This window comes from Oryzias melastigma, linkage group LG8 (assembly GCF_002922805.2).
Source record: "Oryzias melastigma strain HK-1 linkage group LG8, ASM292280v2, whole genome shotgun sequence".
NCBI classification, from domain to species: domain Eukaryota; kingdom Metazoa; phylum Chordata; class Actinopteri; order Beloniformes; family Adrianichthyidae; genus Oryzias; species Oryzias melastigma.
In genome coordinates, this window is record NC_050519.1 from 21,381,150 (window position 1) to 21,398,353 (window position 17,204).

Sequence of the window (17,204 nt, forward strand, 5' to 3'; positions counted from 1 at the left end):
TCATATTTCACATCAGCTTTTGTGACTGTTTTTAGGGAGAACTGTTCATCTGTCCGTTCATGCATCCATTACTTTATACATCCATCCATCATCCATCTGTCCGTTTATCCATCAATCCATCCATCCATCCATTAATTTATCCATCCATCCATTCGTCTATCCACCCATCCATCCATCCATCTGTTCATCCATCCAATAATTTATCCATCCATCCATCTGTTCATCTATCAATCCATCCATCCATCATCCATCTGTCCGTTTATCCATCAATCCATCCATCCAATAATTTATCCATCCATCCATCCGTTCATCTATCAATCCACCCATCCATCCATCCATCCGTTCATCTATCAATCCACCCATCCATCCATCCATCTGTTCATCCATCCAATAATTTATCCATCCATCCATCCGTTCATCTATCAATCCATCCATTCATCCATTAATTCATCCATCCATACATCCATTAATTTATACATCCATCAATTCATCCATCCATTAATTTATACATCTATCCTTTCATCCATCCATCCGTTCATCTTTCCATCAATTCATCCATCCATTAATTTATATATCCATCCTTTCATCCATCTATCCATCCATCCATTCATCCATCCATCCATCCATCTATCCATCCATCCATCCATCCTTTCATCCATCTATCCATCCATCCATCCTTTCATCCATCTATCCATCCATCCTTTCATCCATCTATCCATCCATCCTTTCATCCATCTATCCATCCATCCATCCTTTCATCCATCTATCCATCCATCCATCTATCCATCCATCCATTCATCCATCCATCCATCCATCCATCCATCCATCCATCCATCCATCCATCCATCCATTCATTTATACATCTATCCTTTCATCCATCCATTAATTTACCCATCCAACCATCCATCTGTTTATCCATCCAACCATCCATCCGTTTATCCATCCAACCATCCATCCGTTTATCCATCCAACCATCCATCCGTTTATCCATCCATCCATCCATCCATCCATCCATCCATCCATCCATCCATCCATCCTCTCCCACTCATCTGGACCGGGTCGTAGCGGCAGCAGTCTAAACAAAGTTGCCCAGACTTCCCTCTCCCCAGTCACTTCCTCCAGCTCCTCTGGAGTGATCCTGAGGCGTTCCCAGACCAGCTGAAAGACATAATCTCTCCAGCATGTCCTTAGTCTTCCCCGTGTCTCCTCCCAGTGGGACAGACCCGGAACACCTTTCCAGGGAGGCATCCAGAAGGCATCTGGATCAGATGCTCCAGCCTCCTCAGCTGGCTCCTCTGGATGTACGTTTTACAGAGATGTGCAGCACTGACACAAAGAGCTTGTGGCCCGCCCCCGTGTATTTACTACATCATGAGTCTTTCCATGTTTCAGCATAAATCCAAACTTATTGCTGCTTTAAAAAAACAGTTTTCCTGTCAAATACACCGGTCTGTCCTCTGTCTTTGTGATCCATTCTGACCCGACATGTCGCATCCTCTCCTGCCGGGCTTATTAACATCATCTATCACTGACCCACTTCCAAACCTGAAGGAGTCTCTTCCCTCCCATGGCTGTGGTCTGCAGCCTCCTCTCACCCCCTTCACTGTAATGTTCAAGCCAGGTTCCCCAGAAAGGAAAGGGCAGGGCTGGATGGAGGGATGCAGAGGGGGGTAAGATGGAGGGAGTGTGAAAGAGAGAGATGGAGAGGCAAACAGGCTTTGAATACAAATGAGCTGACACACATAATTCCTCCCTTCCCCTCTTCCTCTCCATCACTGCCTCGCTCTCACACTCTTCCTCCTTCACACTCGCGCTCGCTCCGTCTTCTCATCTGGAGCGCCGCAGCTCGGGAGGTGATTTCAGCCACTTGATTTATTAGCCACCGCTGGTTGTTGGAACAAGCTAATTAAAAGGACGCCTTTTGTGTGTGTCTGTGCACAATCTGGAAACGCCACTCCTGCCGACTGCTCTGTCGTGCTTCACTGTGGACCAGCAAGGTGAGCACAGGCAGGAAGATAAACAAAAGACTGGATATTTCCACATCTCCTCAGCGTAATCTAAGCTGACATGAGCAGAACGTAGGAGTTCCAACACCCAGCAGACGTCGTGAAGGGATTTAAGGTAGGTTAAGAGGTCTGACCGATCACTGACTTCATGTCTGCTTTGATTCACAACTTTGCATTATTTTCCTGTAAAGGCTTTGCTGCCCTTCCCAGCCGGATGATGGGAGGGTTATCTCTGTTGTGCTTCGCGGGTATTCCCCAAACAGCAGCTTAATTAACCCCGCACCGTTAATCCAATTCCCTTCTCATCCTCGACTCCTCTAATAGCAGGAGGCTCTTGAAAATAATCCGAGGAGTGGGAGCTCTTCGCTTTGATAGCGTCTTCGTCTGTGTGTGCATGTGCTCGGCATGGTCAGTGCATTTGCTGAGTAAACACACATGGATCTGACATGAACAAGATTGATGGGACATTAATGCCTGCAGAGGGTTTCAGGGAGAAAACCAAAAATCTCCATAAATAGGTTCAAGCAAAGCTTTTGTTTCCTAATATGACGGAAATATGCAGATAACAGTTTGGTTTCAGCCTTCGCTGCAAGGGCAGACGCAGTCATGATCCACACGGCTGTGACCGCTTGCTGCGTGAGCGTGCACGCACAAGGTTGTCTACGGTCTGTCCTGGAGCGGCGAGTGGGACTGCAGCAGCAGAGCAGAGGACATTTGTCTGACCGGGTCTGAGCTCTGCAAACGTTTGGACGTCCTGCTTTCCAAAAGTCAGCTGAAACAGATTGATGGGATTGTCTCTTTGACCAAAGCCTGTTATGCTCATGTCTCCACTAACTGGTAGACTTTGTTTTCTCCATCTGATTTATCAGATTAAGCTCTTTTCACGCCGCCACGGCTGATCCAATCAAGTCCAGATGGACCTTTTTGTTAAATCCTTTAAGCTTTTTGTTTCGTTTCATTGAAACGTGTGAAAATAGTGAAGCAGAAAAGACCAAATCCAGTTAGGAAAAACTGAAAAAATATTGTTTTTAAGGAAAAACTGAACCAAATACCAATGGAATAGGATTATAAGATTACCTAGATCCGTCTATTTACTGGCTTACAGCTGAACTGGTGTTTTCATAGATTAACACTGACGTAAAGAGAGTTTATCCACTGGAATACGGGCTTGGTCTGACTGTTGAGTCAAGAGTGTTAAGAAAAAGGAGTTTCTGAAGGGAGCTTTAAGCAGTGCTTCTCCTGTGGAAAAACTCTGACTGCAACATCTACATTTGGTCGCCTTTCATGTAGAGTGGCTCAGACTACATAAAGTGTCATGTAATTGCAACAGTTTCATGTGAGAAGCTTACAGCCCACAAAAACTATGAACGGGATGAAACAAACCAAGAGGACCTGGTGGCAGAAGACAAGATGAAAATCATCAGCTGGAAGCGGAAACTCCACAAAATTTCAGAGTTGTAGCCACTTTCATAAAAACATTTGTTTGGGTTCAGGGTTAGCTTAAAATGTGTCAAACGAGGGTAAACACTTTAGTAAAGAATATTAACAAAAGTGTTCGGATTCATAAAACTGTTAAAGGAGCCATACCATGAAAATACAACTTTTTGAGCTTTTGAGTGTATTATACTGTTCATTCCTCACGACATGTTGGGATGGACTATTTCCTGATGGAAAAAGGGAGCAGATTATTTCCTGGTGGAGAAAGTAAGCAAGCAGACTATTTCCTGGTGGCAAATAGTAGCAGAATATTTCTGGGTGGAGATTAGGATCAGACTATTTCCTGGTGGAGTATAAGAGCAGACTGTTTTCTGGTGAAAAAAAGGGGGAAGATTATTTCCTGGTGGAGAAATGTAGCAAAAAGACTATTTTCTGGTGGAGAATAGGAGCAGAATATTTCTGGGTGGAGATTAGGAGAAGACTATTTCCTGGTGGAAAAATGGAGCAGACTATTTCCTGGTGAAAAAAAGGGGGAAGATTATTTCCTGGTGGAGAAATGAAGCAAGCAGACTATTTTCTGGTGGTGAATAGTAGCAGAATATTTCCGGGTCGAGAAAGGGAGCAGACTATGTTCTCGTGGAGAATAGGAGCAGACTATTTCCTGGTTTAGAATAGGAGCAGACTATGTCCTGGTAGAGAAAGGAAGAAGACTATTTCCTGGCGGAGAAAGGGAGCAACCAATTGGGAGAGTAGCTTTGAACTTGGATTATTGAGCAAAGGTAAAGGTGCACATAAAAAAAATGTTTACAGCCAGTGCTAATCAGAACCTGGAAGTCCCATTGAAAGAAACATTTAACTTTTATTGGAGTACATTTGTGACATAGAACTGGTACTTATCAACATTAAGATATAGTTATCTTAACTTATTTCTCATAGTGTTGTTTTTAAAATTGTAACATCTTTAGGGTCAAATTGAAACACTTTCTATTGAGCAAGACAATAAAAAAAAACAATAGTTGAAAGGACATCACCATCTTGGGCACATCAACTCCATGCTAAGCTAGTGATAGGGCTAGCAAGCTACAACTAGCTTGGCAAAATACAGTCGATGCATACAGTAATCGCCATTTTAGCTCTTGCAGATATAAAAAAAATAGCAACAAATTAGTTTATGACATAAAAACTGTTCAGCGATACTGTATAACACAATCTGCAAGATATATGAAAAATAACCAAGAAGTTTCTGAACAGGAAACATAAGTTAAGAAACTCAATCACAGTTTTACATTACTCCAGGGAAGAAAAGTCTTTCAAAATCATAACACGGTAGTTTCACTTTTTTCATGAAGCAAGTGTAAATATTATTTAAAAAAATGATTTGTAAAAATAAAATTTTTCACTTTTTACTCACCAAAGATAACATTTATACTGCTGTCCAGGCCTCTTATGACCAGTTACTTTTACTAAAGTCAGTACTTAAATAAACACTCTTTGCTTTCTTCTCAAGGATTGGTATTTTACTCTTATATTAGCTACAGCTTTAGACTGCTCTACTTTAAGATAATAAATCAGAAGTCTGCTGTTGAAATGCTGCTTGACATGTGAAGATAACGCAACATCTGCTCCAATGAAAACTTCTTTATTGTTAAGTAATTAGTTTAGAATGTGTTTGATGGTAAAATACTTTAATTTTTGCTCCTTTTTCTCTAACTAACAGCGACAGGCTGACAAGTAAGATTCTACTGGATTTTAGCCACAATTTCAGATCAGTTTGTACTGATGCTGACGAGGAAACTCAGACATTCCTCAGATATAACTAAATGTATTTAAGCTCAGAAAAATGTATCCCACAAAATATTTTCTGGTGTCTCTAAATATTGTCCGTCATCCAGGTCAGGTTCTTACAGGATTCTGTGCTTTGTCTCGAGATCAGTGTTGATCTGGAGACGTTTCTTTGCTAATCAGAGCAGCTTCAGATGGAGAGTTCAGGTTCTTCCTGTTCTGAACGCCTCAAAGAGTGAAGTAACTAGATGAAAGTGATCCAGTGATGATCAGTGGATGTATAGTTAGTGGGGGTGTTGGTGTGGCTCAGAGGTGGGGGTTTCTTGTTGGGGGGTAAACAGGACTGAAGATGGCAGACAGCAAACATCACAGACCTCCACCTCTGTGGAGAGAAGGTTTATCATTTGCACTCAGACGTCTTCTTCCTCTCAGGTGAACCGCTGAGTCCTGCTCTGATGTAGTGGCTCTTTTGTGCTGGGGGTTGTTTAGTTTCCTCACAGATCCTTGTTGCTCTAGATCAGGGGTCTGCAACCAGAGTCCCATGTGGCTCTTATACCCCTTTATTTAGGCTCTCTGATTAAAAAAGATAATAACGTTTTGATTTTGTGATTCTCCTGCTCCTTCCAGTACGTTTTCCGGCAGGTAAAAACTCCTTCACACTTTCAGCCATTTCAGCAGTCTTGGTATCAAAACCTTCAGCTTGTTCAAGACGTTACTGCTTGTATTTTGGATATAGACAAACTTTATAGTTTTTGAAATATTGAGCAAAATATGCCCCATAAGAAATGCATGAGAAAGTTTTTAGTTGTTTAGCTAATATTTTAGCAACATGCGGCTAATTTGTTATTTACTGAAATTTTTATAGGCTAAATTAGAGTTTAGCTTCTATTTTAGCAACATGCTAACGTTTTTGACTAGTTTAGTTTACTGAGGAATTTTAGGCCTTTTTGGGGTTTAGCTAGTATTTAAGCAGTGCGCTAGCTTTTTTTTTTAATTTGGCATCTACTGAGGTTTTGTTATGCTATCATTTGGAGTTTAGCTAATATTTGAGCAGCATGCTAACATTTTAGGCTAATTTATATACTGGGGTTTTATAGGTTAATTTAGATGTTAGCTTCTATTTTAGCAACATGCTAACGTTTTTGACTTATTTAGTTAACTGAGGAATTTTAGGCTATTTTGGAGTTTAGCTAGTATTTAAGCAACGAGGTAGCTTTTGGCTAATTTGGCATCTAGTGTTTTTTTATGCTAATTTGAGGTTAAGCTCATATTTTAGCAACACACTAAATATTTTTGCTAAATTGGCATGTATTGAGCAACTTTTACCACAGATTTTTCAGAAATTTGGGTCAACTTCAGCGCTCTTTCACAGTTCTTTAACAAAATTTCCAGTCTTTTGGCAAATTTAACATTTTGCAAATAGCCTCTCCATTTTCAGCAAATCCCTTCAGCAATTAAAGTAAATTGTGTCACTAGCCGCTTTTCACCTTCAAAATCTGCTGGCATGATTGTGTTAACGGTTGAAAAGTTACAAAATGTTAAAGATTTTGCAATCCCTCAGGTGTTAAAGGGTTAAAGTCACATTTGAAAGTCTATTCTTTATATCAAAAAAGATTGAATCATGAAGCAAAAGAAGTGAGCAGCTTTAACGCGATTTAACTCGTTCTGTGAGTTTGGAAGATAAGCAAACAGAGCACAAAGCAGATAGAAACTTATTCAGCCTTTAGCACTGTTTCTGTGCTCTGCACTCTGAGCAGATGACAGATTTTTCCATACTAATTAAGCTGCAGGCTTGTCACCCTTGTCAGCGTTTGGAAAAGGCTACTGAGAATAAATCACTGCCATCAGACGCGTTAGCTCAGAAATGTCTTTCTAAGTCTTGATATTTTTCTGTTTCTGTATGGATCATTTGCTCTTTAATTCTCACAAATTCCAGTTTCCAAGTCAAGTCTGTAGTTGTATATTTGAAACATATTTTTAAAATGAAGATTTTACCGGCACATATTGTCAATAAACAACTGTAAACAACTTTCAGGAACACATGCAATAATACTCACAAGAGACCCCTTACAGTTGGAGCTGACAACCATGTCCTGAAGCTAAAAATAAGGATACATAAATGAACAATGATCACAAGTCCCAAATCTCAAACCCTAAACCTTTGAGATTGAGTCTCAAATTTGAATCTTAAAGGGAAAACAAACCCTAAATTAACTTTTCTTGTCTGTTGACCTCTATAAATGGGGCTTTAAAAGTGCTGTCTGTTGGTCATTGATAACATTTTTGATCATTTATAATAAGATTGTTTCATTCTTAAAAATATTGTCAAAAAACATCGGTGTGCTGCCCCCTAAAGATTGAATTGAGTTGAACTTTGTCATTGGTCAAACCATGCAAGTTTTAGAAGTCCCACCCAGTCCTGTTCCCCCAAGCCCCGCCCCCTGACTGGATTTTCACATTTCGGCTGTGGGTGGAGTCAGCCTCCAACTTCCCTGTTTGGTTACCCTCTAAGGCCCAGAGTGAGACTTAAGACCATATCACGTTGCCAGTAAGTTCGATTTGCGTTGTCATATGTTAATAGGTGAAAAAAGTAAGAACAGTTGTGGTCTTTTATGTAAAATTTTCACAGATATATCACGAATGAACTAGGTTAAAACCACAGCAGAAGTACGAATAAGCCACACAAAGAACACGTAAACCCGCGCTTTACTGGATTTCTTCACTTTGACATTCAGAGCACTGGACGGAAATCACATGGCGTCAGCATCATGGCGCTCGCGATGCTTTGTTCTAATTAAACAGTCAGAGATCTCTAGTCCGTACTAAGTATTTATTGGTGCCAGCCAAGGCCAAGACGGGGACCCCCAGCTGAGAGGTCCACAAAAAGGGGCCGGCACTTATCCAGAGTCGTATCCATGCCTGCCATACCCAGCCCCGTCCCACAACCTGCTTTCAGCGAGAGACCCAACTCGTCTGGGCCATAGACTGTAAAAATAATAAACTGAGCGAGCACTGAGGTCCCCCATTGGAAATGCATTACTTCCTCTCCTCGTGAAAGTAGGCCGCCGCTTTCACCGTCAATTCCTGAAATGGATACCGCCATTTGCAAACAATCTTCAGCGATTGGTTCGAGTCATAGCTGAGTCATGGAATCTACAGGAAGTACTGTCGCCAATCTGGAGTGAGTTTATTGCAACCGTCTGCCTCTTTCCACGCCTCTACCACGAGACCGCAGGATGTAAACAGCTTCTACTTTAATAACGCCGGCCCGAGCCGACGAGGCTGAAGCTGGCTTCCGATTTTTTCGAACAGGACCTGTTTTTAGGTGGTCTGAGTTCGAAAAATACAGTGGAACGTCTCGCTGTGAATCGGAAGCCAACTTCAGCGTCGGCGGCTCGAGAGAATCGTACAAGTCATTGTTGAAGCCTTTGAGGGAGAACCATTCCAACATTTGATTCTGTCAGCGGTGCTTTTGGATTTACTTACATTTATTCCTTTTTGTCGAGATAAAAGGAGCATTTGGGTGACGCCGCTGGAGAACGGCGCGTGTCCCCCTCGCGCCGCAGTGTTACTTCACATGCGCGGCCAGGTTACCGTCTGATCAGATGCACGTGAGAAGCGCGTTCAGCGGTATTTAAAATAAATAACCATCCTAACAAGTGAACAGCTGGATCTTTTTTCTGTTTGAAAATACGACCAGGTCCTTTCAAGTTTGTCTGGCGCTCCTCAGACGGCTGCGTCTAATTCAGGCTGAAGCTGGAAAAGTGCGCCGAAGATGAAACTTTGATTGGTGACTTTATGCGCATATATGTAACTTGTAATTTATAAGCTACAATAAAAAAAAGTGAAAAAAAAAAAGAAAAACAAACGTTAAACAAACAAAAAGTCCAAAGCACATAACCTCAGAGTGAAATCTATTTCTACAGAGTAAATCCTCATCTAAAAATGTCGACAGCATGCTCCTCTTGTTGTTTCAAACTGCTGCATCGGTACATTCCATTGAGGAAAACAACAGTAGAACAATGACTGGTACATTGTTGAATTGTAAAGTAGGTGTTAAAAGGTCTTCACGGACCCATTGATGAAGTCTGCTCCCATTGGCTACCCGTCATCTGTCAATCAAACCCCCCAGACGGTCGACGTCAGACCCACAAACGATTATTGAGCCATCTGATTGGTCAATTTATAACTCTAATAACTTGTTATAATGGAAAAAAATATCTTAAAAATATATTTAAAAAATATAATGAGACTTTGGCCTTTTTGCAACCCAGTGGTACTTCCTATATGGAACACGGAAGTAGGGGGGCTTGCTCTGTCCAGTTATTTTATATACCGTCTATGGTCTGGGCAAGGTTAAAGGGAGACCTCCTCTCAGTAAATCACATGTGTCAAAGTCAAGGCCCGGGGGCCGGATCCGGCCCTCCCGATCATTTTATCGTATTGTTATTAATGACCCGATGTTATCTTGCGCTCATTTCTAACTTGGATAATTTTGACAAAATATATTTTTATGGAGAATAAAATATTGAAAGTTATTTAAGGTTGAAGTTGATGTATTCTGGAATAATATTCCTGCCTGTTTTTATTCATGGTTACGGTTTTCAAGTTTTAAAAATTGTCATTATGCTAGCTCTGTTTGGCATTCACTAAGATTTTTTAAGGCTATTGGTTTATTCTGGAATAAAAATGATGACTTTATAAATATTAAAAAAATGACATTGTGCTAGCTTTTTGGAATATTCTGGCATATACTAACATTTTTTTTGCTATTTTGGAGTTTAGCTAATATTTCATGTTAGCTGTTTTAGCTCATTTTGTTTTTTTTTTTGTTTTTTGTTTTTTTTTTTCCATTTTGGAGTTAAGCTAATATTTCAGCTCATGCTAGCTGTTTTGGCTAATTTAGGCTTTTTTTAACGCTGTTTTGGAGTTAAGCTATTTTTCAGCTGCATGCTAGCTTTTTTTAATGTTTTTAGGCTAATTTGTCATTTATTTAATATTTTAGCTGGCTATCAGCTACAGCGTTCTCAGCTATCAGCACTAGCATCTTCAGCAGCCAAATTCAGCTTACAGAATTCACACTAGTGTTAACACATAATGCTATATATCTAGTTCATAGTTATGTTAAAAAGTTAAAGTTTTAAAGTTTTAAGAATGTAGTTTTAAGTTTTCAATAAATGTTTATCCTGTTCGGCCGTGACCTAAGGTGTGTTTTGGATTGTGGTGCCCTGTGCGGTTGAGTTTGACACCCCTGGTGTATAGACTCCTGGAGGGGTGAGAGATCGGCAGATTTAAACACCCATCACACAATACGAGAGTCGCGCATGAACAGTGAGTGATTATTGTGCTGTTTATATGTAATTCATCAGTGAATTAGTCACAAAGGCGTTGAATCTAGAGAAAGGGTCATGGAGAGGGGATGAATGCAGGTTTCCATGACAACGGGCTCTGCTTATCACACCTTCAGTGGATTGTTTTGGTTCAGTCTGAGGGGGTGTGCCTCTGGCTCGGGGGTTCCTGAATTTACGTAAAGACCTGTAGCCGAGACCCTCGATGGACATCTGAATCCAACAATGTAACAAATGTAGCTAATCGTACTTGGTGGCAGAGTGACACGGTCTCCCAGTGCAACTCAAGTCCAGATTCCCGTCTCTGTTTTGTATTTTATTACACTCTTCCTTCTCTTTCTTGTGTCTTTTGCGCTGCATGTTGCCTTCAAGCGGTAGAGACTTTTGCATTTACCCTCTTTTGTTTGGAACAGGGATCACACACAAACACCAGCTCTCTGAAACAGGCTGGGCGGGCATATTGTGATGTTTGAAAGCCTGCTAAGAGCCCGGCTGGATGCTTTGTTTATCCCGCAGGCCTTTTCTGTGTTCAGGTGAAGCTGGAATTTGAAGGAAGGAATATTTTATAGAAGTAAACTTACTAGTGAACCAGTCAAAATTTCAATATGACAAAAAAGGACAAATATGACTCTATGTGCATTCATTGATGAGTTTGTATGAATAAAGACTTTATTGAAGAGGAAAAAAGCAGTTCTATCATTCTTAAAATAGAACTGTTCTTCAACGTTTGGTGAATTTTTTGTTAAACAAAATCTAAAAAAATCTAAATGTGTGGGTCAAGTTCTTGTCTGTAAGACTTGTCGCTCAACTCTCACTATTTATCTGGTTTTCACGTTTTATTTCAGGACGACTCAAAACACAAGAACCAATAATTCCTGCTGTTGTGCTCAAACTCAAACATTACAAAAAATCTGGTAGTAGAGCGGACATAACCCTATAAAAGTTAACTTTTTAAAAATGTTGCTGCTGTGGAGAATTCCAGTGTTTTTAAATCATCCACATTTCTTAAAATTCAAAGTAAAAGAAGATTTTTCCCAGATGGAAAACATTAAGAAGCAAAGGTTGATCATTTACTAACGAGGAATCTTTGATTTCTGTCTTTTCCCAAAAGCGTATTTAAAAAGTCTGATTTTGTTCATCAATTTGTTGTAAATCAGCAACTTCATCCAGATATTATAAGTCATTCATAGCCAATGTCAGTTTAAAAGTGGGTCACTGCGCGACCACATTTAGAGTTTTCAGCCTCAGACATTTTTCAGCAGCACGGTTAAAAAGCAGTTCGACTCCAATTACATGTTCATGTAAAAGTGTTCCTTTTGTGCAGTTTTAAGCCAAAATGAAATTATTTTTTCAGATTTAGTTTCTACAGACCTGCAGGGGTTGATCAGAAATTCACCTGTGAGTTGTGGGCGGGAGAAACCCTACGTTGATTTCCCATCATCCCTTGGTTTACACTCTCTCCTGCTAGCTTACAGCCCCTCACAACTCCAACCCAACATTAGCACATCAAAAGAAACGCTGAGCAGTATAGCAGCTATCCATCCGTACAGTTCTGATCCAGATTCCAGCTCAGACGAGGAAAACAAAGACGTTCATGGATCTATTGGTCTACAAGTGGATGATCAGAATGGAGCAGTGAAGGAAGACTTTGGCCTCTCTTGGTGTCACAGACCTGAGCTTTTTTAAACCACAGTTTTTAATCTACTCCTGATCCAATAAGATTTGATTAAAGAAAAACTCAAACTATTTATTTATATGTCCTCAAGATGAAGTTAAAAACTTTATCTCGGAGCTCCTATTTTATTAAAAGCTTTGAACTTGTTTTGGAAACAGTATCATCATAGAACACCACACATTTACTAATGTTTCTGTTAAACTAATGAATTATAAACATAACTTAAGGAGTGGGAAATAAACCTGTGTATCTTTATTTTTCTTCGTTTTTCAATTTAAAATCAAAAAAGAAAAAACGAAAAAAGAAATCGCTTCTTTGATTTGTTTTTTAAATAGAAAATAGAGCAAACAAATAACAATAAGTGTATCATACTTTCATTTGTTTTCCAAATTAAAATTAAAAGGGAAAAATTCAAGTTAAAAAACAAAAAAACAAATCGTTTTTCGTTTTATGGATTTTAATTTGAAAAACAAATAAACAAATTATTTAAATAATTCTGGACTTTTTTGGATTAACTTCTACAATTTATCGTCCATATTCTTATCATAGAAATTGTTCACTTTCTGCATTAATAGACATCTAATTTTGATCTTTTCTGCAGCGTTCAGTTGTTTTTTCTCTTCAACAAAAACCCTTCTTATTGAACGGAAACCCAAATAACAGATAAATGAAGCACAATAACATAACATTTGTGATCTTTTAACATGTTTTCTTCACTGTCACATTTCTATTTTTATTAATTTAGTTTTAAGGGTTCTAAAGCTTTTAACATTTGTAAACTCTTTAAGTCGCCTTTCTGCATAGAATATATTTTTTTAGTTTACATTTACAGACTGGTGTGGAAATAAATAATGCAAAGCGCAGTGCAGCATGTTCAGTATATTCACCCACAAGTTCTACAGAATTCATAATGTATAAGTATCTTAAGCTGAAGTCTGGCCCCCCGGGGGGACCGTCCTGGCCCTCTTCATCTTCTACACTGCAGACTTCAGACACAAACAGAGCGCTGTGTTCTTCAGAGGACTTGTGAGGATTTTAAGACTCGTCTCCAATGACGACACACAGCAAAGAGGGCTGATGGGAGCAGTAAGCCTGAAGCAGGAGCTGCTGAGGAGACGGCGGTCATTTGGGGTGAAGGAGTCGCTTCTGAGGACCTTCTATGACTCTGGTGGCGTCCGTTCATCCTACTGTAGATGAAAACTGTTATATTGTAATATGTAATACACTAAACAGGCATTCTAAACTCGAGCCAGAACGATAGCAAAGAAAACACCTGTTTTAGGAGGATGCATGGTAAATGCAGGTGGACGTCCAAAGAAACAGGGGACCTCTAGTGGTCGGAAAGGGTAAAACACAGGAAACGGCTTAGACAAAACTACAAGTTTCCACCCAAAGACCGCACTAAATGAAATGTCAGGTTATATTTTACTAGCACAAACACTACTTCATGGTTGTATATTGCTGCAACAGTGAATATTCCCCTCCATTTATAAAGGTTTTCTTTCAGAAATGTCTCACAAATACAAAGATTAATTGTGTGAATGCAGTAAACACTACAGTGATTCTCCTCCTTTCCGTATGTTTTTTTTGGCACTTAATAACTCAATCACACTTTCAGTGATTTCATCAATCTTGTTATCAAAATGCTCAGCTTGGTCAGGGCATTACTGCTTGTATTTTTGGCATTCATAAACTTTACAGTTTTTAAAATATCAAGCAAAATATACCAAATAGAAAATTAATGACAAAGTCTTCAAATTTCTAAATTTTAAGTAGATTAGGAACAAGCCTTTAAATATATTCATGGGCTATGTTTTCATCTTCTGTAGTAATCTTCCAAAAATTTGGAGCTTACTGAACAGTTTAGCAACATGCAAAAGTTTTGGGTTAATGTTTTATCTGCTGAGGTTTTTATAGGCTAATTTAGAGCTTAGCTTCTAGTTCAGCAACAGGCTAACTTTTTGACTAATTAGTTTCCTGAAGAATCTTATGCTATTTTGGAGTTTAGCTCATATTTAAGCAAAACACTGAATATTTGTGCAAAATTGGCATTTATTAGGGATTTTTAAGCAATTCTAATAAAAAAAAAAAAAATCCTAAATTTAGGTCAACTTCAGCACTCTTTCATACTTCTTTAACAAAATTTTCAGTCTTTTTCCAAATTTAACATCTTGCAAATATTTTTTGAATTTTCAGAAAATCCCTAGAGCAAATAAGGTAAATTGCATCACTATTTTCAGGAAAAAGCTTCAGCATCTTCAGTGACTATTTTCAGCAAAAGCATTCACACCAGCATTATTGCATGTAATGCACCTTTTCTAGTTCTTTCTGGATTCCCCCTAACTTTTGCCCTCTGTCTCCTCCAGGATACAGACTCGGGAAGATGGGTTGGTTCAGAGAAAAAGACAAAGGGAGAGCGGCTGAGCAGAAACCAGGCGTGAAGAGCAGCAGCTCAATCCTTCCTTGCTTTCTGTTTGTGGAGGTAAGATGATAGAGTAATCTGACGCTAAATAATAAAACCACTCCTACTTTTCCCTTTTCGTTCCAATATTTTGCATTTTCTGTAAATGTGCTGTTTTCTTATTCCGAGTTCTGACTCTAACCCTCGGGCTGCACTTCCCTTTTCACACATTTTCTGCAATCTCAGCAGTAAATATTTTAGGGTCCATAGTAGAGTTTGGTGCAGTTCAGTCAACATGCTTTCTGCCTCTGACATTTCCAGTCGGTGACACATCCCCCAGAGTTCCAGCCACAGCAGCATCCTAAGATTTGCAAAGTACTTCTGTGGCGCGATGAGCATTTTGCAGTTCATTTGCAAACTGCATGATTCATCAAGCTGGTGCTGGTTGTTCTGGAGGATTCAGTCGTGTTGTACAGAACAACCCAGAGGTGATTGTTTCGGACGGGGATGTTTGTGTGAACAGACTAATGGACCGCACAGCACACACGGAGCGGGGCTTCTCTGGAGGAAAGCTCCGTCTTCGTTGTTTGTCGAATGAGTCAGAGGAAGTCCTGGAGCAATCCCTTTATTGAAACTGATCTGGAGGAGGGCACATGCTGCTGAGGCCGGCAGACGCTGTGATTCATTTAGACAAACTGAGGGCTTCAGACCATTCTCATGGACCAACCATGAGCTCCTGAACCGCAGATCTTTGTGCATTCACTACAAATGTCTGAAACATTTCTGGAAGCAGGTTTTTACAAAACATCACAAAATAGATCAATAACATGCTGAACTGCAATAGCTAAAGTTTATTAAAGAACATTGGAGTATTGCTCAATATAAAGACATTTTTTAAAATCCAGAATGATAGATCAAGAGGGCATCTCCATCCAGAATTAGCTGGTTTCATCCAAAATAAACAGATTCTGTGGATGATAACAACAGACCCTTTTCACGGTGACGTCAGATGACATGGAAACAGGGCCGAAAATGGGAATCATTACTTCTGGTGTTTGCATTTAGAACGGCAAAGCTGACAGCTGAACCTGTTTGACACAATTTTACATAAATAATAAAAGGTAACCTAATCAATCTCAACAGAAAAAATGTACAATAATTATTTTATGAATGTCCTGCTGAACTGTATTTTCATCGTTCACAAACCTAAATATAAATTTGAATAATCCTTTAATATTTGAGGTTCTATTGACAATATCACTTGAGCAGATATTATTCTAACGAGTTCTATTTTGGCTGATGTTATTTGCACATATTTTTAGTGTAATCAAGCACAAAAGCTGATAGAAATTCATGTTGGCCACATTTATACCTGCATGTGAATGTCTGCACACATTTAATCACTTCCCAGGATAAATTTACTTGTTATTCTATGGGATATTTTAGGGAATAATTGTAAGATTGGCAACAGTTTTCAATTCATTTGATCATTTTTTATCTTTATTTTCCAGGAGATCAGTCAGTTATGAACAAAAGCAAAGAGGAGTGATGTTAGAACCACGGCTGAGCTAACAGCAGCTCACTGACCGCAGTAGAAAACATCACAACAGGAATAAGTTTGACTTTAATGTCAGACCCGCTGGAATTGTCTAACTTTTGATCTGTTTACAATGATTATGTGAGAACAGAGGGGTCAGAGGGTTAGAAAGCCAGCTTATATTTCACCTTCTTCACCCTCATTCACCCCTGACTACAACCTGTCATGAGCAGCATACCCATAGAAAAAATGTCCAGAAACATTTTTGCCCGACGGGTTCACAGAGCGGGCGACCACCTGTGTGCTCCATACAGGTTTGACCATTTTCACCTGCAGACGGTTCGTTTCCACTCGTAAGGGGAGTCGTGACTAAAGCTTAAGACGCTGACAGTAAATGAAGACCTTTGTCTTTAGATCCAGATTCATTGTTGCTACGACAGATCAATACAAAGTCTGTTACACTGCAGATGAGGGCACATATCCATGTCAGTCATTTACTCTATATGTCTCCCATAGGAACCCCCTTCACCTGAAGAGAAGTGACTCCTCTCTTTATCTAAAATTCTTCAAAATCGTAAATGTGAAGCAAAGAAAATCATGAATGCTTTCAGGTTTTTAACTTTTTTGGGAGTATGACTTGTGATGTTTCTGTCTGCTCTGCCTGCTAGGAAGCTTCAGTGCAGCAAAAGTGGATTTATTTTTACTCTTTTCCTTGGCCATGCTACAGATAAAAACCCTTCTTCCCTTCTTATCAACATCCAAAAAATTCTGAACCCAGAAGACATTAGCAACATGTAACTTTCAAGCTCTTTTTTCCCAGAAGTCTTTATTCTGAAAGGTAAAGCACAGCACTTCCTGCTCTCATTGAGGCCCCAGCTGTTGGTGTTTGCTGCAGTATAACTCCTAGTGAACGACATTCCGGTCTTAACGCTAGAATTCCTAAGCCTGCGCAAATTTGCGCAGGGAAGAGTTCCCCCCCTCTAGTCCGAGAGCCCATTGTTGTGTCATGGTGGGTCAC

General features: G+C 39.6%; 1 protein-coding gene across 4 annotated transcripts in view; it reads left to right on the forward strand.

Moving 5' to 3' along the window:
* Window positions 1-1,072: 1,072 nt before the first annotated feature.
* Window positions 1,073-17,204, forward strand: part of plppr2a (phospholipid phosphatase related 2a) — a 71,865-nt gene continuing 55,733 nt past the window's right edge. For all 4 annotated transcript variants that reach the window (XM_024271705.2, XM_024271707.2, XM_024271704.2 and 1 more), the window contains exons 1-2: window positions 1,073-2,121; window positions 14,615-14,730. In XM_024271705.2, coding sequence (XP_024127473.1) covers window positions 14,632-14,730 — 99 coding nt within the window. In that variant the 5' untranslated portion in view covers window positions 1,073-2,121; window positions 14,615-14,631. The remainder of the gene's footprint in view (window positions 2,122-14,614; window positions 14,731-17,204) is intronic.